The sequence below is a fragment of the Saccopteryx leptura genome, chromosome 6 (genome assembly GCF_036850995.1).
Source record: "Saccopteryx leptura isolate mSacLep1 chromosome 6, mSacLep1_pri_phased_curated, whole genome shotgun sequence".
NCBI classification, from domain to species: Eukaryota; Metazoa; Chordata; class Mammalia; order Chiroptera; family Emballonuridae; genus Saccopteryx; species Saccopteryx leptura.
Window position 1 is genome coordinate 27047178 of NC_089508.1, and position 26589 is coordinate 27073766.

The 26589-nt window shown below is 49.5% G+C and overlaps 1 protein-coding gene across 3 annotated transcripts; it reads left to right on the forward strand.

The window, feature by feature from the left end:
• The first annotated feature begins 6078 nt into the window (after window positions 1-6078).
• Window positions 6079-25349, forward strand: SYNDIG1L (synapse differentiation inducing 1 like). Of its 3 annotated transcripts, none has more exons than XM_066343468.1 (4): window positions 6079-6240; window positions 21850-22327; window positions 23243-23383; window positions 23541-25349. In XM_066343468.1, the coding sequence occupies exons 2-4, from the start codon at window positions 21911-21913 to the stop codon at window positions 23697-23699; spliced, it is 717 nt and encodes a 238-aa protein (XP_066199565.1). In that variant the 5' UTR covers window positions 6079-6240; window positions 21850-21910; the 3' UTR covers window positions 23700-25349. The 3 variants fall into 3 exon arrangements, with proteins under 3 accessions (XP_066199565.1, XP_066199567.1, XP_066199568.1); XM_066343470.1 differs by having other exon boundaries at window positions 21853-22327; XM_066343471.1 differs by lacking the exon at window positions 6079-6240 and adding an exon at window positions 13743-13783.
• Window positions 25350-26589: the final 1240 nt, after the last annotated feature.

Consider the following 26589-nt stretch of genomic DNA (forward strand, 5'->3'; position numbering starts at 1 on the left):
TATGCCACTCTAGACAATAGAGAAGCAGGGCAAGTAGGTATTTCACAGGTGGTAAAAGAGCAAACATATGGCAAACAAATTCTTGTGGGGCCATCCAGAAACAATGGGACCTAGAGGGGACTGGGCTTTGCTAGGTTTCTTCCTGTCTGTCACATACATGCCAATTCATATGTTCCAAGGCTATTATGCTCAAATTCCCTTCCTGAAACATGATTTTTTTTTTGAGAGTACGTTTATTAAAGCTGGGGACAGTGAAACAAGAAAGGACATAGGGTAGAAGGAGCAACAAGAGAGAGCCTAGGTGTAAGTGGGGTTGCTTTGGCTCACTGGAAAGTCAGAGAAAAGGGGCCTTGGAGGCAGGTTCAGGGGGTTAGCCTGGGACAAGCTGCTGCTGCTCATTGTTCCCCTGGTTGCAAGTCTCATAGGGACCCTGAGCATTTAGGAGAGGCACGCCTGCGAGGAAAGAAAAGCGTAGGCATGTTACCCGAAGAGAGCAGACCTGAAGCAGGTTTTTAAAAAACTGAATTGCTTTAGGCAGAAAGGAGAGGGTCAAAGTTTCTTTCTGAGTTATTGGTTTTTCAATAACCAGCTTAAAATCAATATTTCAAGAGGCACATTTTGGGGTTGCAAAACTTTGATGCCCGTCACCAGCAACCAGATACGTAGGCAGAGACCTTGATAGCAGAGTCCATGAGGTTCCCAATGGACCCCTGCCAGCCCCCGTCACTCTAATAAAAAGGAAGTGAAATAAGCCACAGATTGCCACTGTTGTTGTGTTGTTCATGCTGAGATTATCGCTAGGTCCCTGAGGGAAGAAAGAGGGGCAGCAGTGAGGGTGAGGTCAGTTCCTTCACTACCATGTGGAGTCATACCCAGCCCCGAGGAAAACAATTCCTCAACTGGCCAGCATAAAGTCACTGTACCTGAGAGCTGCAAGGACCTTACAGTTTATATGCTGGAAGCAGTAGAAGCAGAATGCTTTTCTTTATTCAACAGATGTCTATTAAGTTCCTACTTATGCCAGGCACAGGCTAGGTCCCAAGGGTGAACAATACAGCCCTATCCTTTTCCCTGAAGCTCAGAGTCAGGTAAGAGAAAGAGGCAAGTAAGATTTAAAAGTACAGCCCTGGCCGAATGGCTTAGAGCATTATCCCAATGTACAAAGGTTGTCAGTTCAATTCAAGGTCAGGGCACAGGCGAGGTTGATTGATCTTTCTCTCTTTCTCTCTCTCCCACCATCTCTCTCTCTCTAAAATCAATAAATAAGAGTAAAAGTTTTAACGACTTAAAAGTACAGTGTGTTGAGTGCTGTGGCAGGGATATTACAGGAAGCTAAAAGAGGGGCATCTAGCCCAGGCTGAGGGAGAAACACCTACGCTGAGATTTTAGGGACATGGGGTGGGTGTGGGAGGGGATTTCAGGGAAACACACAACATGCGTCAAGGCTGGGCACTGTTAAAGACCTCAGACTTGTCACCTCTTCATATATGTATGTGTTTGGCCTTATTCCATAGCTAAAATAATCTTGTCTCTGAGGAGGATGGTCATGTCTTTTAACTTAGTGTACCCTTAGAACCTACTTTGCTCCCTAAACACATTAAGTATTTATCAGTGTGAAGTGTTTTCCTACACACACTGAGAGAAAAGTCTTTCCTCAGTAAGCCACCTCTGGGACAAGTGCATACTACCGTTTACATGTGCGCGCGCGCGCACACACACACACACACACACACACACACACACACACAGTCCTAAGTCCTGTATTTATAGCAGCCCAGCTGTAGCCCCCACCTGGCTGGCTGTACCTTCAAGAATGGGGGAAAGCAGGATCATGCATCAGTTTCACATCTCTTTCCTTTGACTAGGTATTGATCTCTGATGATTTTTTTTTTAAGTTGGAAGTTACTTCACTTCTCTGGAACACGTGTTCTTCACCCGTCACCTGGGAATAGTCCATGTTTATGAGAATCAAATGAGATAATGGCTGAGCAGATGCTTTGAAAACTGGAGAATGCAAGGCAGATACAAAGCATTCTTATTCTTCCACTCATATGCATTTTCATTATTACGTTAGGTAAAGGACCTGGTCAGTCTGCCTGCCACTGCGGATAATTCCCACCCCCACGCCCCCACACGTAAACCTTCACACATCCTTGCTCCGGGAGAAGTGGGAAAGTGCCAGCAGTTCAGGTTCCTCTGCCAGCGAGCAAACACTCACACGCCCCTGAGGCCTCCAGTGGATGCCAGGGTTGAAGTTGGAGTTCTGAGCTGCGCAGTCTGGGGCTGCTGTGTTCCTCCATTAATGCTCTGGTTCTGCCTCTCACAGTTACACAAACTCCCCCCTTCTCCTCCCCAGGCTTGAGTGAGCCTGTGTGTGGTGACACAGCAAGGCGTTGGGCAGGACTGCTGCTGAGAACTCTCCTCGTCTGCTTTCCCTGGCATGAATCTGTGTGGCAATGTACTTCCAACGTCTTGTAAAGAGGTTTGAGGGGCAAACTAGAGATCCCATTGCTGGGTGAGGGAGGGTCTGCCTCCAACCATAGGATCTGACTCAGAAACAGTGAGGATCTCCAGGGCTCTCTCTTGAGTCCAGAGTCAAGGATTGGTATCCATTACTGGCTTATACCCAGAAATCTGTGTGGCTTTGACCGTGAGCTTGATTTGGGGGTACTGAGCTCACTGGGTTGAGGGTGGGGTTCACCTTCCCCCTTATGGGAAACCTCTCTCCAATGTGTGACCTATTGATGCAGGTGGTGAAGCGGATCTCCTCACACTGGTGCTGATTTACATTCCCTAGGGAATGCTGTGAGCACATCAACCCCTTGTAGAAAAAGCTAAAAGTTTGTGCATGAAAGAGCTTATGAAAGGAAGTCTCCAGGTGGAAAGAAATTAGCAACCGGAACTGACTCCAATGAAAACAAAGCCCATGGTGTTGGATTATGCTTGGAGAATATCAAAGAGGTGGGAGCAGAACAGGACATAAATGCATCTTCTCCAAGAATTTCACCCAATGCCTACTCTGTCCCTTTCCTATGGACCTTGCTCTGGTCCCAGCTAGGACACTTGCTATTCCTCCAGAAAGCCTTCTAAGGCTGCTCTGCCACCTCTAAACTCTCCTGGCCCAAGCCTGTAACCTGTCCCTTTTCTACTAAGACATTCAAGATAAGATGGGAGGTTTTCAAGGCATAAGAAACATTCTTAGGAACTAAAGGTAGACGAAGATTGAAACAGACAGTGTACAACCCTAGAAACAGGGGTTTATGCACTCAGCAGCATTACAGGGTGAGCAAGCTAGATCCCCTCCCTACGCCCTCTTGTCAGGAGTATCAGCTTCCCAGAAGCAGGAGGCTCCAACATTACTCTTGATGCCCTGCCCCTCCCCCACAAACAATTTCTCCTCTTTGTTCTCCCTCAGAAGTGTCTCAAGCCCATTTCCTGTTCTCCATCCCTCTGGCTTTGCTTTGTTTTCACCATCTCTTTCCTGGATACCAGTCTTCCAACCCATCTCTTTATGCCACCCTTTCTACACAGAGCTTCCTCCTCTCTTGATCTTCCTAGTGAATGTCTCATCCTTTAGAAAAATTCAGCTTAAATGTCACCTCCTCCCGGAAGCTTCCAGGGACTTCCAAGGCAGAGCTAATTGTTTTTCCTTCTCTGTGCACTTTTCACTCACCCTGCAATAGCATTTATCTCAATGTGCTGGAATTGCTGGTTAACATGTCTCTACCCCACCAACTTTCATGGCAACTCCTTCAAAGGAGTTGTACTCTCTTATGCTTTGTACTCTCTAGAGTCTAGTAGCGGGTCTGAACTTCTTTACAAAGCAGGAAATGCTTGATGGAGAAAGGAAGGGAGTGGAAACTGGAATGAAAACCTTGCATAGTTATGGTAGGATTCTTCCATTTCTGATCTACCCTCTATATCTTGTGAGGGATAAGAAGTAATTCTCCCACAGGAAGTTCTTACTGTGCATTAGCCCACCATTCTGACACACATTTCACGTGGTGCCGATTGCCCTTCTGTGTCTTCAAAGCTTCCGAGGAGTCTTAGAATCCTATAGAAGCCAAGGCCCAGGAGATTAAACGACGGCCTCCTAAGTTCACACAGCCAGTTAATAACAAAGATCAGACTAGAACTCAGGTCTCTTGGTGCCCGGGCCAAGGCCCTTGACACAATACCAATGGCCTCTCTTTAAGTTTCTCCTCCAGGCAACAACATACAATTATCAACATTAGTATTTGGAATTTATATGCGGCTTTTGCTTCACTGGCTTTTTTATTATCCTTTTGATTAGTAATTCGGTATGCAGCCCAGACATGGAACAAAGCCAAGATAGGGAGGGAAGAAGCAGAAGGAGGCCAAGAATAAGTAGGGAGCCACGAGCATTGGTGCGAGCAAGGCCAGAGAGGACCAAGGTTTCAAGAGGGCACAGAGACTCAAGGAGACAGTGCCTTGTGTGTGTGTGTGGGGGGGGAGGGTGTATAAATGTTGAATGGGCCTCAGATGAGTGGTCCAAAAGCCTTCCTAACCTCAGGCTTTCGCTTTAATGGAACAGGGGCAATAAGAGCAAGAATATATCTGACACCCAACAGGTTAAACACTAATCCCACCCCTGAGACAAACCACAAGGCTTTGGGAGCTCCCTGCCAAGCTCTGAGGAGGAGAAGACCCGAGCTCCATGATGAGAAAGGCCAGGTGGGTAGGGCTTCTGGCTCAGACCATGCCTGTTGGGAGCTAAAGGGAACTGCTCCAGATGTCCCATGTCATGTGGGGGTGAGGGGCATGGGAGCCCATTATCCAGTGTGCTGAGGCGTCCTGGGATGGGTAGAAAGAGGCCTCAAGCTGCCAGCCCCATGCCCAGTGCCTCCTTCCAGCCCTGGCCCCAGCTTCACCCTGCTCTAGGGTTTACTTTGAGGTCCCTTATTTATCTTCAGAAAATAAGAATACTCTCCACTCTCAACCTCCTGGTGCTATGTTGAGACTCAAGATCTTGTGGGAAGCTTGAAAAATAGCCTCATCTACTCATAACACTCAAGATGAGGTGTCCACACGCTACAAAGGAAAGCTGAAGCGAGGGGTTGGTGATACAGAGCAACACAGTAGGGGAGACCGAGAAGCTGGAAGCCCCGGCTCAGGGCTCAGATCTCTCTCTGGAAGAACTAAAGGGAATGCTTACCCACTGAAGGCCTATTTGGAGCCAATGTGTCACATAAGTCATCTAGCTTTGTCCTCATATGACTCCTATGAGGTCGATACAGCGCCCCCATTATGCCAATGAGAAATCTGAGGGTGTGAGAGGGTAAGTAATTTCCTCAAGGTTATACAGTGAGTAAACTGGGACCCCAGGACCAAAATTTAGGCCCCTGATCTCTAAAGCCATGCGTTTCCCAGCACAGCACTGTTCTCAGCACAAGAAGAGGATTCATCTCTATGAGCCCAGGGTCTTCATGAGTAAAATGAGAAGCGGGGTTTGTATTGCTTCATAGAGTTGTTTAAAAATTAAATGAGATTATACTGGTTAGAAGCATAAAAACCTGTGTGGTGTCTGATAAGTAGTAGGCTCTCAATAAGTGTTTTTCATTTGCTTGTTTTTCTCTTTAGGGCATATCAATATTAAAACTCGGGTTTGGGTGCCTAGGAGCTCCAAAAATTCTTTAAAAAGCGCGAGGACCACGCAACGCATCTGCGGGAGCACGGGAACAGGGTGGGGAGAAGGGCTGGGAGAGGGGAGTCGGCTCAGGAGCCGGTTCCAGCCTCGCGCCCCTCGCTCCACCGCCTCTTCTGGGCTCCCCCGGCTGCCCGCCCCGCCCCGCCCCGCCCCGGAGCTGGGTCCGGAGCGCCTGGTGGGCTGATTCCGGAGCGTGGAAGGCAGCACGAAGCTTGGAGGCGAGAGGCAGGCGGCGGCTGCAGAGGGAGGCGGGGAAAAGGGGACCCTCCTCGCTGCTCTCCCAAGTCGGCGCGGAGCTGCCTCGGGCCAGGCTGAGGGCAGCGCGGCGGCGGCGGGGCCGGGCCAGGATGCGGGGCTCCCGGGACCACGCCGGGCGGGGCGGGCGGCGGCGGCGGGCGGATGGCGGGAGCTGTCCGTGGTGCTGAAGCGGTGGCGCCCGCGACCCGGGGCCGAGACAGAGGTGCCCTCCTGGGAGTTCCACCGTGGCCACGAGGCTGGGGCGCCGTCACTCACCGGCCCATGCCGGGGCCCCAAACCCCGCGAAGGCGGCGGGACTGTCCTCGGCAGGACAGGTAAGGGGCCGTCTGGGGGCGCATCGGGACCGCGGAGCTAAGAACCGAGTCGGGATCGAGCTAGGGAGAGGGCAGTGGGGCTCTTCCCAGGAATGCGGGCTCCCCCAGAGATCGCGCTAAGTCCACCCCTACCCTTCACTCCAAAGGGTGAGAGAGGCCTGAGAGACTGGAGCCCAGGCAGGTACCTGGGCCCCCTGAACCCACACCACCAGGCCTTGACTTCTGGAACCCCAGTTTCCACCAGGGCTCTGCGGCACTAGCGGAATCTGAACCAACTTCACTAGCTTCACTCTCCTCCCCCAAGCATGCTTATCAGGGTGACAGCCTCAAGATTCTTTTGCCCTGGAAATGACCCTTGGGCAAAGGGATGGACCAAGCTTCTCAGGACCTATTTACCCATTTCTCCAGGGAAGGGAGGAGGTACCAGAAGATACCTTAATTTTTTCCTGTGGTCCTTTTGACTCTCACAGAAAGAGGCTGGTTCTGCATCACACTTCTTGGTGCATGAGGGTAAAGAGTGGGAGAGCCCGAATCCTGGTTTTTGTTATGTGCCTGAATGCTGGTGACCCTACACAGAATCTCTCTTTGAAGTCTTTCTTCTTTTGGCAAGAGTGAGCTGAATGAGCTCATTCAGGCCTGCAAAGTGCTTCCAGTTCTTCAGATCAGAGTTCTCAGAGTGCCAGAATGTAGCAATCAAAATAGAGCTGCGTAGAGGAAGACTGGCCTGCCACCGTGGCTGACCACTGCTTTATCCCCACCCTCTCAGCCCAGCACAGCTTCCCCACCTCCACTGGTAGAAAGAGCGCCAGACTAGGAGTTCCTGGCTGAACATGGGCATTTATTGGCTTTAGACCAGTTATCTGAGCTCTCTGAACCTCAGTTTCCTCTCCCCTAAAGTGAGGATAGGTAGCTGCTCGGCTCACCTCAGAGAACCGTCTTGGAACTCAATGAAACAATGTACCTGACTGAAGGTTTGTCAACTGTACATTGTCATAGTAGTGTAAACTGCTATCATTGTTCCCATCTACCAGTCAGACCTGCTGTCAGTGACCTGTTCACTTCCTTACCCCCCTTTTCTCCCAGTATGGCTATGACTCCCTTTGTCCTTGGCTTCCCTGGGGTCCCAGAGTCAGTGAAACCCAAGTTATAAATCTTGAGAAGATAAAAGAGTTCCCTTCCCTTCTGTTCCATCATCACCTATTGAAGATGATAAAGGGTGAGAGTCTGACTGACGGTTTTTTCCCCAAAGAATCACAGATCTAGGGAAACAGCTCCTTGAAGGCAAAGATTGTGTTGTTTACATCTCTTTGTATCCCTCCACACTTCCTCTCCCCCATAGCACCAGGAAGATAGTAAGGACCCAGTAATTGGGTGTAAAATAAGAGAATGAAGTTTTAAAATATCTCAGAACAAAAGCATTTGACTGGACGTCAGGCGCCCTGTGTTCTGATCCCAGATCTGCCATGACTGTCTCAGGCAGTCCCTTCCCCTGTAAGCTTTAATTTTCTCATCTGTAAAGGAGTGTTGAACTAGCTGAGTTTTAAGATTATGAGTGGGGCAATCTGAGGGCTATTCTGAGCCCACAAATCCCTAAGTTCTCCTTGAACACAGGATACAGCTTCATAAACCTGATTCGAAGAGTAAGTTAATGTCCTTTCAATGAAGAACTGCATTTTATGAATGCAGTGGGATGGAGAAATAAGAACTAGGAAAAGACATTTATAGTTTTAGTGTTTTCTTATGATTCCCTTCTCTTCCTTATTTTCCAAGGAAAGCCATAAGTGTGTCAGACTTGCTGAGCTGGGAGGGACCCTGTATCTAAGCCAAGAGGCTAGAAACACATTTCTTTCCTAACATCCCTTGTGAGCAGCCAAAGGCTAGGGACCCAGACCTTGGCTATCTCTTCTCAGGGACCCTGTCTGACTGGGACTCCCCTCCTAAGAAGACTAAACAGTCAGGAATGATCTATCCTTGGGGAGAGCTTATATATATATGTATATATATATATAAGCTTATATATATGTGTGTGTCTGTATGTATGTGTGTGTGTGTGTGTATATATATATATATATATATATATATATATATATATATATATATAAACAAAATAAGCTTCTCTGACAATAATTTTTCTCAACTGTGGCAAGCCTGGCTGATGTGCAGAAAAACCTTAGCTAATTGGCACTTGGGTAGAGCTGAGTAAGCCATGCCAGTGACCTCCCCTACTTACACATCACCACCCCTCCCCCCATGTCAGCACTTTCTGGCTCCCAGCTGTTGGTGCAGCACTGGCAAGAATCAGCTCCTCAGAGTTAATGGACAGTCACTAACCCCCATAACAAAGTGACAGCAGCAGTGACAGCAGCAACAATAGAGAGGGGCTTTATTTTCTGCAAGACTGGTCTGTGGGAGTGCTGGCTTGCTGCTGGGGCTAGAACCATGCACCACCCCTCCTTCTATAGCTGTCTGGGTAGACATCTCACCCCCAGAGCTGTCAGGGTTTGGGGCATCTCTGGTCAACAGGCAGACACATCTGGCTTCTCTCCCAGCAAGGAAAAACTACTCACTGGCTGCCTCTTATGTTCTCCTTCTGGACCTTCCTTGCTGAGGCTCCTCCTTTGACCTCCCCCCCTCTACAAAGCCTCAAAGGGAAGAAGGGAGTCAGCCTGGGCACATGATTGGGTGATCTTGGTTATCTGGGGCTGGGGGTGAGAGAGGTCTGAGGAAGAGGAAGAAATGAATGTCACTAAGAAATGTGTGTGCATAAAAGAAAGATCGAAACATTGAAATACACATATACAAGTCTCTTCCCCTGGGTGCCACACACAAAATGACAGAAGAGAAAATGATAATATCTGGAGATACCTGCACATTATTAACTAACTACCTCCAGGCTCAAAGGCCAATTTATCTGTGCATCCCGGGGTGACTTGCAGCCAAGTACACCACTCCAGCAAGAAAGAAGCAAAAGAAATGGTCTTCACTTTGGAAGAAAGAAACATTTCAGTTCCTTAAACCTTTGGCATTTTCCAAAGCCCTTTATCTCTCAGGGGCTTGGTGAGCATCCTCCCTGGATCAAGGTCCCTTCTGCTACAAGCAGGAGACAATGAGGACTGGTCTCATCCCTGCTCTTTGTATCCAGCTTCTCTCTTCTCTTGCCTCCTCCCTTATTCTCTATTCTTCCTCCTCCTTGCAGCTGCCACCACCCCCACCCCTCCCCAAGGAAGCCAGGTGGGGAGTGAGGGCTTGATGCTTTACCTCCCCATAATGCGTGCTTTCTTCTGCCATCAGATGCTCTGTTTGCTTGTAAGTGGTTGGGAACGAGCTGCTTCAGTGGAGAGACAGGTTGTTTCAGCGAGAAGAAAGATTTGATTTCTGCCTGAAAACGGACTAATTTGAGTAGTGATGCCACCACCTCAATCCTCCCAGCAATTTTCACCCTTGTCAGCCCCCAGACAAGTGAGTTAAGCTCTGAGGGGGAGGCCACTCCAGCCATGGCAGTCCTGGGTGGCAGTGATAGAAAACAAGGTAGACTTTTGTTCCCTGGAAGACAGCACCTTAGAAGATTTCCGTGGGTGTTGAGAAGTGTTCCAGCTATTCTTTTTCTATCTCCTGGGTTCCCTCCTCAGCCCTCTTCTCTCCCCAGCTCTGCTTTTCTCATTCTCTCTCTCCATAGGTCCCTCAGTAATTGTCAACTCTCTCTCCAGCCCTGACCACCACCAGGGCTTCCACTCCATACGTTCAACTGCCATATGGAGTTCCTACCCTAATTCCCCAAAGACACTTCAAGACCAAACTCGTCTGCTTCTCCTTCCCATCCTGCTCTTGCTTAGGGGTGTGTGTGTTTCATTTTTTCCAGCTCAATACTTGGTGGATCTTTTCAATCTAAATATTTTTTTCTTTCCAGCTCGTGAAACACTTTCTGCTTCTGTTCCTCCAGTTATTATTTTCCTCCAGTCTTTATGTTGTGTCTTTCTGAAACTCCTATTGGATGGATATTGGGCCTCTGGGATTCTCCTCTATCCCCCTCTCTCTGTCTCTCTCTCTGTGTCTCTCTCTCTCTCTCTCTTTTTGAGAGAAACAGAGAGAGAGAGAACAGAAGGGAGGAGGGAAGGGAAAGAGAGAAGCATCAACTCATTGTTTGACTGAGGTGTGCACAAAGTGATTGCTTCTCATACGTGTTCTGACTGAGGCTCAAACCAGAGACCTCGGCACTCAGGGAGGACACTTCATCCACTGTGTCACAGGCCAGGGCTCCTCCATATTTCTTTTTTTTTTTTTTTTTTGTACACACATACAAGTGTGTGTGCTTTTTTTTTTTTTTTTTTTTTTTTTGTATTTTTCTGAAGTTAGAAACGGGGAGGCAGACAGACTCTCACATGCGCCCGACCGGGATCCACCCCCGGCACGCCCACCAGGGGGCAATGCTCTGCCCATCTGGGGCGTTGCTCTGTTGCAACCAGAGCCATTCTAGCGCCTGAGGCAGAGGCCATGGAGCCTTCCTCAGCGCCCGGGCCAACTTTGCTCCAATGGAGCCTTGGCTGCGAGAGGGGAAGAGAGAGACAGAGAGGAAGGAGAGGGGGTGGGGTGGAGAAGCAGATGGGCGCTTCTCCTGTGTGCCCTGGCCGGGAATCGAACCCAGGACTCCTGCACGCCAGGCCGACGCTCTACCACTGAACCAACTGGCCAGGGCCTGTCCTCCATATTTCTTAACTTTATTGCAAATGTTCCATCTTTTCAGCTTTTTGCCCTTTTGCTCTATATCTTAGGGAAGTATCTTAACATTTTCTTTTATATTAACAAGTTAGTCCTTACCTGTGTCCATTCTATTACCAAGTCTCTTTATTAAATTTTTGAAAATTTAGACAATTATTTTTAATCTCCCAAATACTTTTGTGTTCCTCAGTTGCTCCTTTTTCATAGCAGCTTGTTCTTATTTTATGGATGCAACATCTCATATCTCTGTAGGAGTATGAATTCAGGGATCTTTTCTATAATTTGGATGATTTTTATCTTATTGGGTCAATTGTTCTCTGTATTTAATCTTTTTTTTTTATTTTTATGTATTCATTATTTCTTGTAGTCCATTCAGACTTATGAATAAAGGATGACGTTGATTAGCATAGGCAGCTGGTGTGGGTTTCCTTGGAAGCTGAGTATATTTGTTTCCTAACAGGCCTCGCCCTTGAATGGGACTTACCTCCAGGATCGGGGGCTGCAGGCTTCTTCACTAAGGAATTTCATCAGGTCTTTATCTCCCAAAGATGCTTCAACTTTTCTGGTCCACTGATATGATTCTTTTCTCTTTTCCAATTTTGTTATGATTTATTCTTTAAAAAATACGTAAAGAAAATAAATAGTAAAAAACACGCCCTGTCATTTTAATCGAACCTTAAGAAGGAGAAGAGGGGGTCATTCGTGCTCAAGCTGCACTCCTGACCCAGCAGCCCTTTCATAGATTTCCTGTCTCTGCCGGTGGAATCGCCTTCTCCTCAGCCGACAAAACCAGAACACTGGGAGTCATTCTCGGCTCCTGTTTTCCTTCTTCACTTCTACTTAACTACAAAGATCCATTTATCTAGCCTCCTGACTACTCCTCGGGTATGACTCTTCATCTCCATCTATTTTTCCATAGATTAGGTCCAGTTCTTCATCCTCTCCTGCCTCCATTTTTGCAGTAGTCTCTTTATAAGGCTTGAAGCCTCCCTTCTAGTTCACCTCAAATCCTTTCGATGCACTGCTGCCAACCAGCGTGCTCTAAAACACAGGAATGACCAAATTGTTTCCTTGCTACAGCTATCATCGTCTCCCCGCTGCTCACAGAAAATAATCTTCTTTGTATGGAATAAAAGAACTTTTGGCCCTGGCCGGTTGGCTCAGCGGTAGAGCGTCGGCCTGGCGTGCGGGGGACCCAGGTTCGATTCCCGGCCAGGGCACATAGGAGAAGCGCCCATTTGCTTCTCCACGCCCCCCCTCCTTCCTCTCTGTCTCTCTCTTCCCCTCCCGCAGGCTCCATTGGAGCAAAGATGGCCCGGGCGCTGGGGATGGCTCCTTGGCCTCTGCCCCAGGCGCTAGAGTGGCTCTGGTCGCAACAGAGCGACGCCCCGGAGGGGCAAAGCATTGCTCCCTGGTGGGCAGAGCGGCGCCCCTGGTGGGTGTGCCGGGTGGATCCCGGTCGGGCGTATGCGGGAGTCTGTCTGACGGTCTCTCCCCGTTTCCAGCTTCAGAAAAAAAAAAAGAACTTTTCCCTTCTCCTGCCTCATTCCTTCAATACCAAATCCCTCTCCTCCATACAATTACCCCATGCTTCTGTGCTGTTTCCCCTGCTAGAAATGTGCTTCCCAGCCTGACTGGTGGTGGCGCAGTGGACAGACTGTTCACCTGGGATGCTGAGGTCCCAGGTTCAAAACCCTGAGGTCACCAGCTTGAGCATAGGTTCGCCAGTTTGAGCACAAGCTCCCATCAACATGATTCTATGGTCGCTGACATGAATAAGGGGTCACTGGCTCACCTGGAACCTCCCTTACCCCCACCACCCCATCAGGGCACATATGAGAATCAATTAATGAACAACCAAAGTGCCACAACTACGAGTTGATGCTCTCATCTCTTTCCCTTCTTGTCTTTCTCTCTCTTGCAAAAGAAAAAAAAAATGCTCTTCCCTCATTGTGTCACCTAGATGACTCATCTTCTTTCTTCAAGACTCAGTTCAAATGTCACCTGCTCTGAAAACCTCATCCTAGTTCCTATCATCGCTCTACTCCCACCCGGGAGAGTCCCTCATCAGCATATGATAGCACTCTGTGCTGCTAAGGCAGCTTACTTCATTGTACTGAAATTGTATATTTGCTAGTCTGTATTCCCCGCCCCTTCTCAATGCAGGTACTATTTCTTACTTATTTTTGCATTCTGAGGAACTGCTCAAGAAAGGTTTGTGGCCCTGGCCGGTTGGCTCAGTGGTAGAGCGTCGGCCTGGTGTGCAGAAGTCCCGGGTTCGATTCCTGGCCAAGGCACACAGGAGAAGCGCCCATCTGCTTCTCCACCCCTCCCCCTATCCTTCCTCTCTGTCTCTCTCTTCCCCTCCCGCAGCAGAGGCTCCACTGGAGCAAAGATGGCCCGGGCACTGGGGATGGCTCCTTGGCCTCTGCCCCAGACGCTAGAGTGGCTCTGGTCGCAACAGAGCGACGCCCGGGAGGGGCAGAGCACCGCCCCCTGGTGGGCAGAGCGTCGCCCCCTGATGGGCGTGCCGGGTGGATCCTGGTCGGGCGCATGCGGGAGTCTGTCTGACTGTCTCTCCCTGTTTCCGGCTTCAGAAAAATACAGAAAAAAAAAAAAAAAAGAAAGGTTTGTTGCGTAAAACTAAATGTGCCTGGGCCAAAAACACAATCATAAGTGGGGACCATAATAATCCACTGATAAGCTTTTGAGAGGCAGAGCTGGGGCCCGGGGAGCAGGTAACCAGGGAACCTAAATCTGGACTGAGGAGGCAGGGAGACCCTCCCTGAGGAAGCGACTTCTGAGCTAAGAGGCGAAGTGTTCTGATGTGAGTAGTGGCAGTACTTCTGAGAAGTGAAGGGGAGGGAGGGGACAGAGCTGAAGGAGGGGCAGGGCACCGAGGAAGGACATTCCAGTTATCTGTTGCTGCTTGACTGCCTCGGGACTTCGTGGCTAAAACAAAAGGACATTTTTATGATAGCTCGGGACTTTGGAGGTCAGAAATTCATGCAGGGTTGAGCTGTGTGATTATTCCACTCCGTGTGGCACACACAGAGGTCACCTAGTGGCCTTCTGACAGATGGGCTGGTTTGGAGGATCCAGAATGGCTTCACTCACATGTCTGGCATTTCGAGGATGACTGGAAGGCAGGGCTCAGCAGGCTCTATCGACAGGAGGGTCTGCACACATGGCCTCCCCAGCATGGCAGCCTCGGAGCAGTCCAACTACATACAGGCAGCTCGGGGTTCCAAGAGTAGTGAGTGTTCCAGCCAGCAAGGGGAAAGATGCGTGACCTTGGATCACTGGGACTCTGAAGTCACGTGGCATCACCTTTGCTGTGCTCCGTGGTTAAAGCAGTCACAAACCCACTAAGATTAGAGAGGAGGGACATAGGACCTCCCCCACCCCACCCCCACCACCACTTCTCAATAGGAGGAATGGCAAAGTATATCCAGCCAAGTTTTATGGTCATCATAGTTGATTTCTCTTCTAAGCAAGGAAGAAAATGATATGTTTAAATGCTTGTTTGGAAGGATCAGGAGTAAGGAGCTCCCGATAGGAGAAAGAAAGGATGATTAATTGTGTTAGCTTCCTGAGACAAACTGAAACAAAGAAAGCTAAGTTGCCCATTTTCCCTTGACTCTGACTCTGCCCACCTCTCCTTTTCCTCCATGTTTGCCCCTGACTTTCTCTTTACTGCCAGGTGCAGAGAGCTACAGCCATGACCCCAAGGAGACTTGGTGGCTTTCTTGATGATAACCCAGAAATCATCAAATCCAGCCCCTAGCCATCTACAAACAGCCACACTTCACAGTTTGTATAACATTTTACCTATTATCTGACTAGAGGGTAGTCTAGCCCCTATTGTTAAATGTTTCACCATTTGCCTGGATTTTAATCATTTGTATTTAATCTTCTACCTTACTAGGAGGCTCTAGCTTTTAGCTTTTATCTTTCCGTTCAGAGGCAATCTCTCTTGTTGCCCTGAGAGATAGTGCTGAGCAGTTCAGCTTTTCACAAAGGCTCTGTATTTCTATGAATCCAGACCTTAAGGTTATCTAGGCAGCCACCCCTGGGCTGCTAAATCACCCCAAATCTCTTCATCTTTCCTTAAAGCTCCTTTTCCCAGCCCCTTCACTGAGTTAACCCATTCACAACCAAATCCTCACCTCTCTCACCCACACTGTTCATCACAACACTCTACACACAGGCAGGCTCTTGAAAGGTGTAGTAATGAAAGCCCAGGCTTTGGACTCTGTTAAGCTTGAGTTCAAATCCAGTCTCCGTCACTGTTTAATCCTGGGCAAGTTACTGAACTTTTCTGAGTGTCAGTTTCTTCATCTGAAAAATGGGGAATAATAATAGCTAGCTTCATGCAGCTAATTATTATGTTACAGGATTCTGACAAGAGCTTGCCACATCCCAAGGATATGACTCACCTCCTAGTCCTTTTGGCCTTTTTCTTTTTTTAACAGTGTTCATGATGCCTCTGCCCAAAGCCCACCAGCTATTGTGTGCAACAAACCAACTCCAGGCCCCACCCTGCAGCTACCCTGGGGACTGGATGCTGTTCAGGCCAGTGTAAGCTTGGGTCAAGCAGACTTGGCTCAAATGGGGCTCTGCCACGCTCCATCCAGCTGTGTGATTTCAGAAAACCCATTTGAATTCTCTGAGCTGCAATTCCCCTACATGTGAAAGAGAATGGATTAAATGAGATACCACACTCAGTGAATGGTAGCTGACATAGAGTGACGTGAGCGCAGTGACTCTGCGATCATGTTTCCAGGGGTCATGTCCAGCTCATCACTCACCAGCTATGTGCATGTGGGCTCTTTTCACTGTCTCAGGCCCCAGTGTCTTAATGTGTAAAGTGGAGATAATGATGGCACAAACTTCATAGGATCACTGTAAGATTTAATTGAGATAATATGTAACATTTAGAATTGTGCTTGGAACACAGTGAGAACTTGATAAGTAGGAGGTGTTATTATTTTATTCTCTTTGAATTTTTTTTTGTATTTTTATATTTAAGGTGCATTGCTATAAGAAGCATATAGTTGGATTTTGTTATTTTAAAAATTCAGTCTTTGTATTTTAAAAAAATCAGTTTTGACATAGTTACAAGGAGTGAAGTATAGCATAAATATAGCCAATAATATTGTAACTATGTGTGGTGTCAGATGGGTACTAGATTTATTGAAGTGATCACTTCATAAGGTATATAAATGTCTAATTACTCTGTTGTACACCTGAAACTAATGTAACATTGTACAAATATGTCAACTGTAATTGAAAAATAATTTTTAAAAAAATGAAAATAAAAGGCAAAAAAATCAGTTTTGACATACAATAAATCATTAATTTTAGTATACAATTCAGACAGTTTTTTGAAGTACAATCATATAATCATTACTACAGTCCAGGTAGAACAGTCCCATTGTCCAAAAACTCTTCATGCCTCTTCATAGTCACTCCCTTCCCCCAACTCCTGGCTCTTAGCAACCACTGACCTGCTTTCTGTCACTGTAGGTTTACCTCTCTTGAATTCCATATGCATGGAATAATACGTGATGTAACTATCTTCGTTCTTTTCTGGGCAACCTTATTTCATTCACATTCAATGTAATTGTTGATATAGTCGGTGTAAGTTTAACATCTTACTATCTGTTTTCTATTCGTCTCATCTGTTTTATATTCCTTTTTCTTTTAATCTTTTCCTGTCTCATTTTGTATATTCAAGTATTTGTATTTTTTCATGTTCCTTATCTACCAGCCTCCCAGTTACATATTTCTTTACCATTCTTTCAGTGATTATCAGAGCAATGGTTCTTACAGCGTGGTCCCTGGACCTGCAGCATTAGTACCCTCAGGAACTTGTTACAGATGTGCGTGCCCAGGCCCATCCCGTAACCATAAACTGAGAGTGGAAGCCGGTAGTCTGGATTTAACGAGCCCTCCAAGTGACGCTGATGCTCACGAAAGTTTGAGAACCGCGGCCCAGGCTGTCTGAGATCGCCTCAATCCAATTAGGGCTGGAGCTGATTCAAAGCCTGCTTTCTGTCTGGTTTCTGATTTGCTCCTTCTCCAGGGGTAGCCCTTAAAGAGGTTGAAAACTACGCCTGACCAGGCGGTGGCACAGTGGATAGAGCGTCGAACTGGGATGCGGAAGACCCAGGTTCGAGACCCTGAGGTCGCCAGCTTGAGCCCAGCTCATCTGGTTTGAGCAAAAGCTCACCAGCTTGAGCCCAAGGTCGCTGGCTTGAGCAAGGGGTTACTCGGTCTGCTGAAGGCCCGCGGTCAAGGCACATATGAGAAAGCAATCAATGAACAACTAGGGTGTTGCAACACACAATGAAAAACTGATGATTGATGCTTCTCATCTCTCCGTTCCTGTCTGTCTGTCCCTGTCTGTCCCTCTCTCTGTCTCTGTAGAAAAAAAAGAAAAGGAAAAAAAAACCCTAGGGCTGTTTTCTCGATAAAATTGATAAAAACTCCAGTTTTTATCCCCTGCCCCCGACACTGCCAGGAGAAGGGGTGCCTCAGGCCAAGCTCTCGTCTCCATGTCTCTCCCTCCTCTGGGACCCTGGCGCCTTGCCCCTCAGGTTCTTGCTCCCTTGGTGAGTCTTCATGGCCTCATATTTCCCCCTAGCTTTCTCACTATTATCAGCAAGCTTGGTGTGACATGAGTCTGTCTGCCACAGCTAGGAGAGGGAGCTCGCATCCTATTTTTATTCTCCCACTAGAATTATAGCATCAAAGTGAGCATTAGGAACAGTTCAGGGTCTGGCACATGGCAAAAATCTCAATAAGTGCGAAGTTCTTCTTCTTCATCTCCCAATAGTATCCCAGGGTCATTCTGAGCCAAGTTGTCAAAAATTGACACCTTCAGTACATTTTATAGATAAGCAAACTGGTATTATGCTGCATTATGGTTGGACTCCAGTGCAATGGGACTCCAGTAGGAGGCTGTAATTGGGCTCCCGTGGATTCCTGGATGGCTTCCAGGATAGCTTCTTGTCCCTGGTCTGACTGGTGGCAGTGTGCTCTCCATTCCCAAATCAGGGACTGGAAAACCTTAGGGCCTATTTCACTTCTCAGCTCAAAAGAAAAAAACAAGCCAGGGGCTGTGGTCTCCCAGAGTCACGTTCTCTCCCTCTCCGCTTGTGGGCCCCAGATACCTAGCCCCAAATGCACAATTTGGAGCAATTGTCTTAGCTTCAGAATCCCAGACATCTTGCACCTGTCCTCTAGAGCCAAGTGCGCCCCTGTGTGCACGTACACACACACTCACACAGGCACGCTCACCAGCAAGCAGGCAGGCACACAATACTGCATGTACAATAGGCACACACAGTCCAGGGGGCCAGGCAGCAGAGGTGGAAATGAAAACTGGTCTGTTTGGAAACTGTTCTCTTACTCCAGGGAACAGGGGGATGCAGTGCTAAGCAATGAGCCAAAAGGTCAGGCCAAGCCAGGCCAAGTGCAGAGAAGGCTGGCCCGGGGGGGCCTGCCACCCCGTCCTTCTGGCCAGAGCACAGTGCTGGGATCAGCTCAGTGACCTCTTATGTGGCCCCAGTAAGTTATGGGGAGAACACAACCTGTTAGAGAACTGTGCCCCTTGGTTGCCACTGGGTTTTCCACAATAGGGACAAACTGGAAGCCAAAGCCACCAGAATGTTCAACAATCAGGGACAAGTTAAATAAATTATTGAGTTAAATAAACAGGTGCTACAGCCCCTAGCTTGGTGGCTTTATGGAAGTGCGTGTGTGGGGGGTGTGCACACTTATCTGTGTGTGTCTGCGTAGGCTGTGATGTTGTGCTCATCCTCTACACCCAGAAGAAACCCTCCAGCCTGGGGAAGTTTTAAACTGATTTTAGATAATTTGATTCAGAAGAAATCTATGCAGTTAATTTGTTCTGGTTTAAAAGCAGTACATGCTCATTGTAAAAAATATATATATGTGGAAATCTGAAAAACCATGGTGCAAAACAGAAAATGGAAAAACACCTGTGCTTCTACCCCTGGAGATAATTGCCGCTGACATTTCGCTGGAGTTGAGATTACATGCACATACTGCTTTCTCTCCTGCCTTCTCCCTGGATCTGCAGTGAGCATTTTCTCATGTCATTCCTCTCTGTAAACCTGTTCAAAAGCTTTGTACCACCTTGTATTGTTGTATCATAATTTATTTAACTTGTCCCTGATTGTTGAACATTCTGGTGGCTTTGGCTTTCAGTTTGTCCCTATTGTGGAAAATCCAGGATCATATATCTTTGTATAATGAAGGGCTAAGAAGCCTTGCCTACCAGCACAATTCAGAAAGGCTGTGTGACTTGGTCTCAGAAGCTTAGCTGGGTGTACTTTAACCAAAGCAGGGTGGTTGGCAAAGCAGGAGGAAGAGCTGAAACCCAACTGCCCCTCCTGCCCTGGACGAGTGCCCTGGAAGTGCCTGCACCGTCTCCAGAGCTCCAGGGCCTGATTCCTGGACACAAGCATCCTTCTTTCCCTTCTGGGGAGTTGGACAGGTGACTTGTCAAGGCCTCCTGGCGAAGTAAGGCAGAGGGCAGGGGGGAGTTGAATGCATTCATCTGCTTTGGGTACCCTAGGACTGGTCCTCCCAGTGTGTACCTCTATCCTGCATACCGCGTTCCACATGGGTGGCAACAAGGACCCTCCGGCCATATAAATTAAGAACAGCTGGTGGAGAGGCTAGGGGACCTTTGGAAGCCATGTACTATAATCCCTGAGGGGGGGTGAGAAGAGAGGCGGGCAAGGCTGGGACTAGGGCAGCCCAGGCAGAGTTGGAAAGCTGGGAGTTGACTCTATGGCTACACTGTCCATCTGGCAAGTAGATGTCTTGCCTTTCCTTTGCTTCCCTCAGCCTGCTCTGAGGGCCATGGTAGGGAATGAGAGGACTGCACCTCACTGGGCTCTGAGCCGGCTCATCTGCCCCTGACTTTTGAAAGGCATCAGTCTGTTCTATCTATGAGTCTGTTTCTATTTTGTCAAAGAGTGGGGGTAGTTCACTTCTGTGGGCTCCTTGAGGCTATGGGATCATGAAATATTAGTGCCATCATTGACATCAGTGACCACTTAATTCAGCCCCTCTTATTATGGATGGGGAAACTGAGGTGCCAGGTCAAAAAGCCAACAGAGGTGGATCAGGAATGGAATCCCAGTGTACCTGACTACCAAACCCATGAGTTTAATGGTCACATGCCCTTCAACTCCACATCTGTGGGTCACATCTGCTGGGACAAGGGAGGTTATGACAGGGGCTCAGAAACTGCCCTTGGGGGACAAACGAGACCAGTCCTGATGGGACGCTGCCCAGAGGAGCTCAGACACGAGCTTGGCCTGACAAGACCTCTGCGGTGAGCTCTCCCAGCTCACTACCTGCGGTTGTCCTCAGCTCACCTGCAGCCATGGCAAAGCCTCCTAATGATTTCACAGCCAGCCCAGCCTCCTCTAAGCCACTCTCCACACATAGACAGGGAGAGGCTTCAGGACCCGTGAAGCCCCTTAGACTGCAACAGGACTGCATGGTCTGGCCCCACACCCCATCTCACACTGCCCTCTGTACCCTGAAAGCACACTAGCCTTCTCCCAGATTCTCAGACCCACCAGCCTTTATCTGGCCTCTGTATGAAACATGTTCCCCCTTCCCTCACCTTGTCAGCTGGTCCTCTTCTTTAAGATTTTAGCACCAGCCTGACCAGGCAGTGGCACAGTGGATGGAGCGTCGGACTGGGATGCGGAGGACTCAGGTTCGAGACCCCTGAGGTCGCCAGCTTGAGCACGGGTTCATCTGGTTTGAGCAAAGCTCACCAGCTTGGACCCAAGGTTGCTGGCTCGAGCAAGGGGTTACTCGGTCTGCTGAAGGTCCGCGGTCAAGGCACATATGAGAAAGCAATCAATGGACAACTAAGGTCTCGCAACGAAAAACTAATGATTGATGCTTCTCATTTCTCTGTTCCTGTCTGTCTGTCCCTGTCTATCCCTCTATCCCTCTCTCTGACTCTCTCTCTCTCTGTCCCTGTAAAAAAAAAAAAAAAGATTTTAGCACCAAAGCCTTCCCTGCCTTCGTGTGAGTCCATCATACGTCCTTTTGTTTATTTGTTGTTTTTTTTTGTTTTTTTTTACAGAGACAGAGAGTCAGATAGGGACAGACAGACAGGAATGGAGAGATGAGAAGAATCAATCATTAGTTTTTTGTTGCGACACCTTAGTTGTTCATTGATTGCTTTCTCATATGTGCCTTGACCGTGGGCCTTCAGCAGACCGAGTAACGCCTTGCTTGAGCCAGCGACCTGTGTCTAAGCTGGTGAGCTTTGCTCAAACCAGATGAACCTGCGCTCAAGCTGGGGACTTTGGGGTCTCGAACCTGGGTCCTCCGCATCCCAGTCCAACACTCTATCTACTGCGCCACCGCCTGGTCAGGCTGTTTTTGTTATTTTCTTTCTTATCATACGCCTTTATGCCCCCTGCTATACATCTTCAGGGCAGCCGTCTTCTCCACCAGGCCGTAAGCTCCATGATGATAACATGCGCATCCCTCTTCTTCTCTTTCTTCCTGCCTTTCTCACCACCATATCCCAGCATCTGTGCAGTGCCTGGCATGGAGCTGATGCTCAGTAAATATAAATGATAAATGGATAAATGATCCAACCAATCTGATGAGGTAGGTACAGCTGTTATCCCCAATTCACAAAGAAACAGAGAAGTTTCTGAAAAGTTAAGTAGCCAACTCAAGGTCCCATAGCTGGCTGGTGGTAAAGGGACCAATCGGACTACAGAGCTTGCGCTCTCAACCACTGCCAGTCCTGCAGCCAGTGCTCTGGCCTCAGGGTCTGTCTGTCTGTCTGTCTGTCTGTCTGTCTTGCGCTCCCAGCAGGCTCTGAGGACTGCTCAGCTGGCCCAGATTCCCTTCTCCAGAGCTGCCCCCCAGAGCCATGGAGAGTCTGAGTGAACTACAGAACCCGCTGCTGCCTCGGAGCCCCGCCCACTTCCATAGCCACTTCCCCTACCCCGAGGCCTCGCCCAGCTGGCCGTGCCAAGAGAAGCTCTACTCCTTCCTCCTGGGAGGTGCTGGCCCTGCTCGGGCCCACCAGCTCCTGGACCCAGGGTCCCTGCAGCTGGCCGTGGAGGCCTGGTACAGGCCAAGCTGCCTCTTGGGGAGGGACAAGGTCAAGGAGCCCAGGGCAGGCAGCTGTGAGACCAGCTTCACAGAGAACAGGGAGCCCCAGGCTGAGCCCATGGAGTGGTCCACAGAACCTGGCCAAGCAGAAGAAGATGTCACCATCCAGACTGTATCTTATGGGGTTCAAGGGGAGCTGCAGGGACAGGAGGACAACCAGGAGGAAGAGGAGGTGAGTACATGTGTTTAAAATACAGATTCCCAGGATGTGGAGTTTGATTAGGCTTGGAGTCCAGAAACCTGCATGTTACTGAGAAATGCACTTCTGACACAACTGTTATCCACACTTTGAGAAACACTAGCTTGGGTTGACTATTTAATTTTTAAATAGCATTTCTTGTTCTCGTTCCCTTAATTATATAAGTAATATACAGTTAATACAGAAAACCACTGGAAGATAGCATTATTATTTTAGTGGATGATCTTCTAGCCTTTTTTATTCATGTTTTTATCTCATCCTACTCCCCAAGAGAGATCTTGCTATACCTAATTTTATAATCTGATTTTTCTCTCTGAGCAACATAGTTCAGTATTGCTCCATGTAATTTAATTTTTTTACAAGGTGATTTTATTATATTGTATTTTTTTTATAAGAAAGAGACAGACAGACAGGAAGGGAGAGAGATGAGAAGCATCAACCCGTAGTTGCAACAACTTAGTTGTTCACTGATTGCCTTCTCATATGTGCCTTGACCAGTGGCTCCAGCCGAGCCAATGACCCCTTGCTCAAGCCAGCAACGTTGGGCTCAAGCCAGCAAACAAGGTGATTTTAAAGGGTTAAATGGTATTTCATGGTAAGTTATTCCATCGCTATGCCCTCAGCCTCCCGATCATTGGGCATTGTGATTGTTTCTAATCCCTCACAATTACTATTCGGTGCTGAACATGCCATACATATACACTCATATTCTTTCCTTGTGATGAATTCCTAAAAATTGGAATCATTGGGTCATTGTTAAGTCTTTCAGTGGAGAGCGCTGAGCCCGCCTCGCACTCCCATCAACAGCAGAAGAGACTGCCTGTTGTCACTCGTCATTGCCACTGGTTAGTCCTGGACCTGGTCTCAAACCCAACTCCTGTTTTGCAGAGTGATGAGACCTCGACCGAGAGTGAGAGTGAAGACAACTTCCTCACACTGCCTCCCAGGGACCACCTGGGGCTCGCTATCTTCTCCATGCTCTGCTGCTTCTGGCCGCTGGGCATTGCAGCCTTCTACTTCTCCCAGGGGGTAAGAGCCCGTGGGCCCAGGCCTTCCACCCTGGCCTCCCTCCTCCACTGGGGGCTTGGTGGAAGTGCACGCCAGAGGGGGCCCGGGGCCTGGTGGGCTGAGGCCGTTTCGCTGGGCATACGGATGCTCCCTCTCATCAACACATCTCTCTCCCTAGACCAGCAAGGCCATCTCCAACGGGGACTTCCGCCTGGCCAGCACCACTTCCCGCAGGGCCCTCTTCCTGGCCACACTCTCCATTGCCGTGGGGACCGGTCTCTATGTGGCTGTAGTGGTGGCTCTGGCAGCTTACATGTCCCACAATGGCCATGGCTAGTGGCCAGTAAGGTCTAGCATCCTGACTCCCCGCTCCACTCAAGAGGACAGCGGGACTGGAGGTTGCAGACCCTCTGGAAAACCCTGCCCCTGAAGAGCAGCCATGAGTGTGGCTTGTTTGGGGACGCCTCCCAGGCTGCGGCCTGCAGGGTTCAACCTTCACTTCCTCTTGCCCACTGTCCCCAGCCCCAGAGCAGGGTCAGGGGCACCACTCTCCAGCCCGGGTTGTGTTGGGAAGCAGGAGGGGGTCGAGCTACCCACCACACCAACCAGACAGAGCACCTCTGGTTTGATGCCAGCTTGGAATGCAGCCCACCCTGCCCACTCCCCAGAATCTCTGCCCTCAGGCAGCTCACTACCCAACTCTGCCACCTTCTCCACAGAGGAAGAGCAGGAGGCTACAGGGAGGGAACGAGATGTCCGTGGGACAAGGGACCTGACCCAGTCCCTTCAGCTCATAGGAGTCCCCACCCTGGGGACAGCCTCAGCTTCCCCAATTCCACGATCTGGCCTCAGATGCCCAAACCCCAGCCAGCCAGGAGGACAATACATGAGACACAGGGCCCCTGGCTCAGTCTGGCTCCGCACGGTGCTTATCTCTCCGAGGGCTTGTCAGACACTATAGATTCTAGATAGAGGACTCTCAGGCATGTCACCTCCACACAAGGCCAGAGCTTCTCTGTGCAGGGAGAGAAGGCAGACGCAATGACAGAGATCCAGAAGTAGTGCCAGACCCCATGGGGCTCCACACTCTGCCCCTGGTCCCCGCTCCCATCATCCTTTCCTGGACGCCTCTTGGGGGGCCCTGAGAGGGCACCATCCCAGGAAACTGGAGAGAGTGCTATCAGAGGCCCACCAGCCGCTGAGCACAGGGCTTTACATCCTGCGGGAAAGCAGAGAGGAGAGGCTCTCGCTGAGTGTAGTGACTATAGATGAGGGGAGGGCAATGTGTTGGCATGATTCCTGAGCAGCCGGCAGGGCTCAGGAAGGCTTCCTGAAGGTGGTGTCCCTTTGACAAGGTCTAGAAGGATGAAAAGAATCTATCTAAGGAATCTGCTTTCCCACAACCCTTAGTATTCATGGGCAGGGATATGACAGGAGATCCCCAAGGGGGTTTCCAAGTTGTTTGAATTAAGCCTAGAGCATGTGGGCTGGAACCAAACTGCAGCCAGTTTTGAGGCTCCACCAACTCAGAGAAGAGGGGCAGGCCTGTCTCTCAAAGACCAATGAGATCTTCCCACCTCTGAATGCTGGGGGTCAGTGGTGGGCCCCTGGTCAGCCTTGGGGCTTCCTTGTTGATGCCCCTGCTCAGAGCTGCTGTAAACATCCCAGCCACTAGGGAGCATCCAGAACTTCAGAGACGAACGGGCAGGCAGGAGAGCAGCACATTAGAAGTCAAGCCTGTCCGGGCTCAAGCAATAGGACCTCATTGTGCACAATGTGAGGACCTGGCCATTCCCGGGCCCCCTCCAGAGCCTGGGCTGTGGATCTGCCACTGACTCACCTTATGCACTGTCCTCCCTCAGCCCAGGAGTCACCCAGACCTCCGTTCCCTGCACCCCCTGAAGTCCCACAGGCCCAGGATCAGCAGTTTTAATGTCACATTATTGTGTATATTTATCCTTGTAATAAACATTTCTTTAACACCTGGCGCCCTGTTGCCGTCCTTGCCTTCCTCCACTTTGCCTGTGTCCCATCCTTTGCCTGCTGCTCCAGCCCCCAGTGGCCTTCCTGAGAGGACACACCCACAGCCAGGCCCCAGACTCCCCGCCCTCTGGATGGGGAAATAGTCATGGTCTACGCTGTGTCCTGGGCCTTCCCTCCTGGGCTGAGCCTCAGTTGCTCACAGCAGCAATTTGCTTAAGAGCATTGAGGTGGCCTCTTTCTGCTGTCCTATTCCTCACTCCCCTGCTGTGCTCCCTGGGATCCCCTCCCAGTGAACTACCTGCAGTTGAATCTTTGTCTCTGGGTCGGTTTCTGAGGGAACCCAAACGAAGATACATACACGCATGTGCACATATATTAACATGCGTGCACAGGTGTGCCTGTGCCTGCACTTGCACACATGCACACACATGCTTGCAGGAACAGACATGCAGCTATGTACACACATATGAGGACAGCCCACACATGCACAAATACTGCGTGCACATTCTTGCATGTGTGTCAACACAGGCAGCGCTTGCACATTCAAAGGCTGAAGACGAGGTGGTGGCTGAGGAGTCTCCCCCAGCCTGCCCTGCTGTCACCCATCACCAGTCTGCTGGACCCTGGAAAGGACAGTGGGCAGCGCATACCCCAGTCGGGGCCCTGCCAGATAGGCAGGCCACCGCACAGCCGGACGAGCCCTCCAGAACAGGGCTCCAGGCCTCCAGAGCAGCGAGAAGCCACTGAGTTTCTATTTTCAATCCTGGTCCTGCTCCCTCTCCCTTTTCTCTCTCTCTCTCTCACACACACACACACACACACACTCCCCAGCCTCCATCATCCCTTACCCCCAGCTGCAAAGTCACGCTTTGTGGGAGAAAATAGAATCAGGAACCAGCTCTGGGGCTTCCCTCCTGCAGCCCCCTCAGAAGGGCCCATGCTGTTCCGTCCTTACAACACAGACAGGGCCCCCTCCCCTGTCAGGCCGAGGCCTCTGCCTCTGGGCCTGCCTGGGGCACTTAAGGCCTCCTGCTTCCCAGCCTGGGCCTCACTGCCTGGGGCTGGGGAGTCACAGGGCCTTGCAGCTAGCCCCCTCCAGGCTGGCTCCTCGGGCCGGCCGAGAGGTTGGGGGCAGGGAGGGTCCCCTGGGTAAAGGTGCCCTTGATGAGCTGCAGTGCCAGCACATCTGTGCAAATATTACCAATTATTCTCCTCACTATAAACACCCAGCAGGAAGGCAGGGA

Excerpts from the sequence above, each read along its gene's own strand:
- SYNDIG1L (XM_066343468.1), top strand. The coding sequence starts at position 21,911 with ATGGAGAGTCTGAGTGAACTACAGAACCCGCTGCTGCCTCGGAGCCCC. Across the intron at positions 22,328-23,242 it reads ACAACCAGGAGGAAGAGGAG|AGTGATGAGACCTCGACCGA; the intron begins GTGAGTACATGT and ends CCTGTTTTGCAG. Across the intron at positions 23,384-23,540 it reads CCTTCTACTTCTCCCAGGGG|ACCAGCAAGGCCATCTCCAA; the intron begins GTAAGAGCCCGT and ends CTCTCTCCCTAG.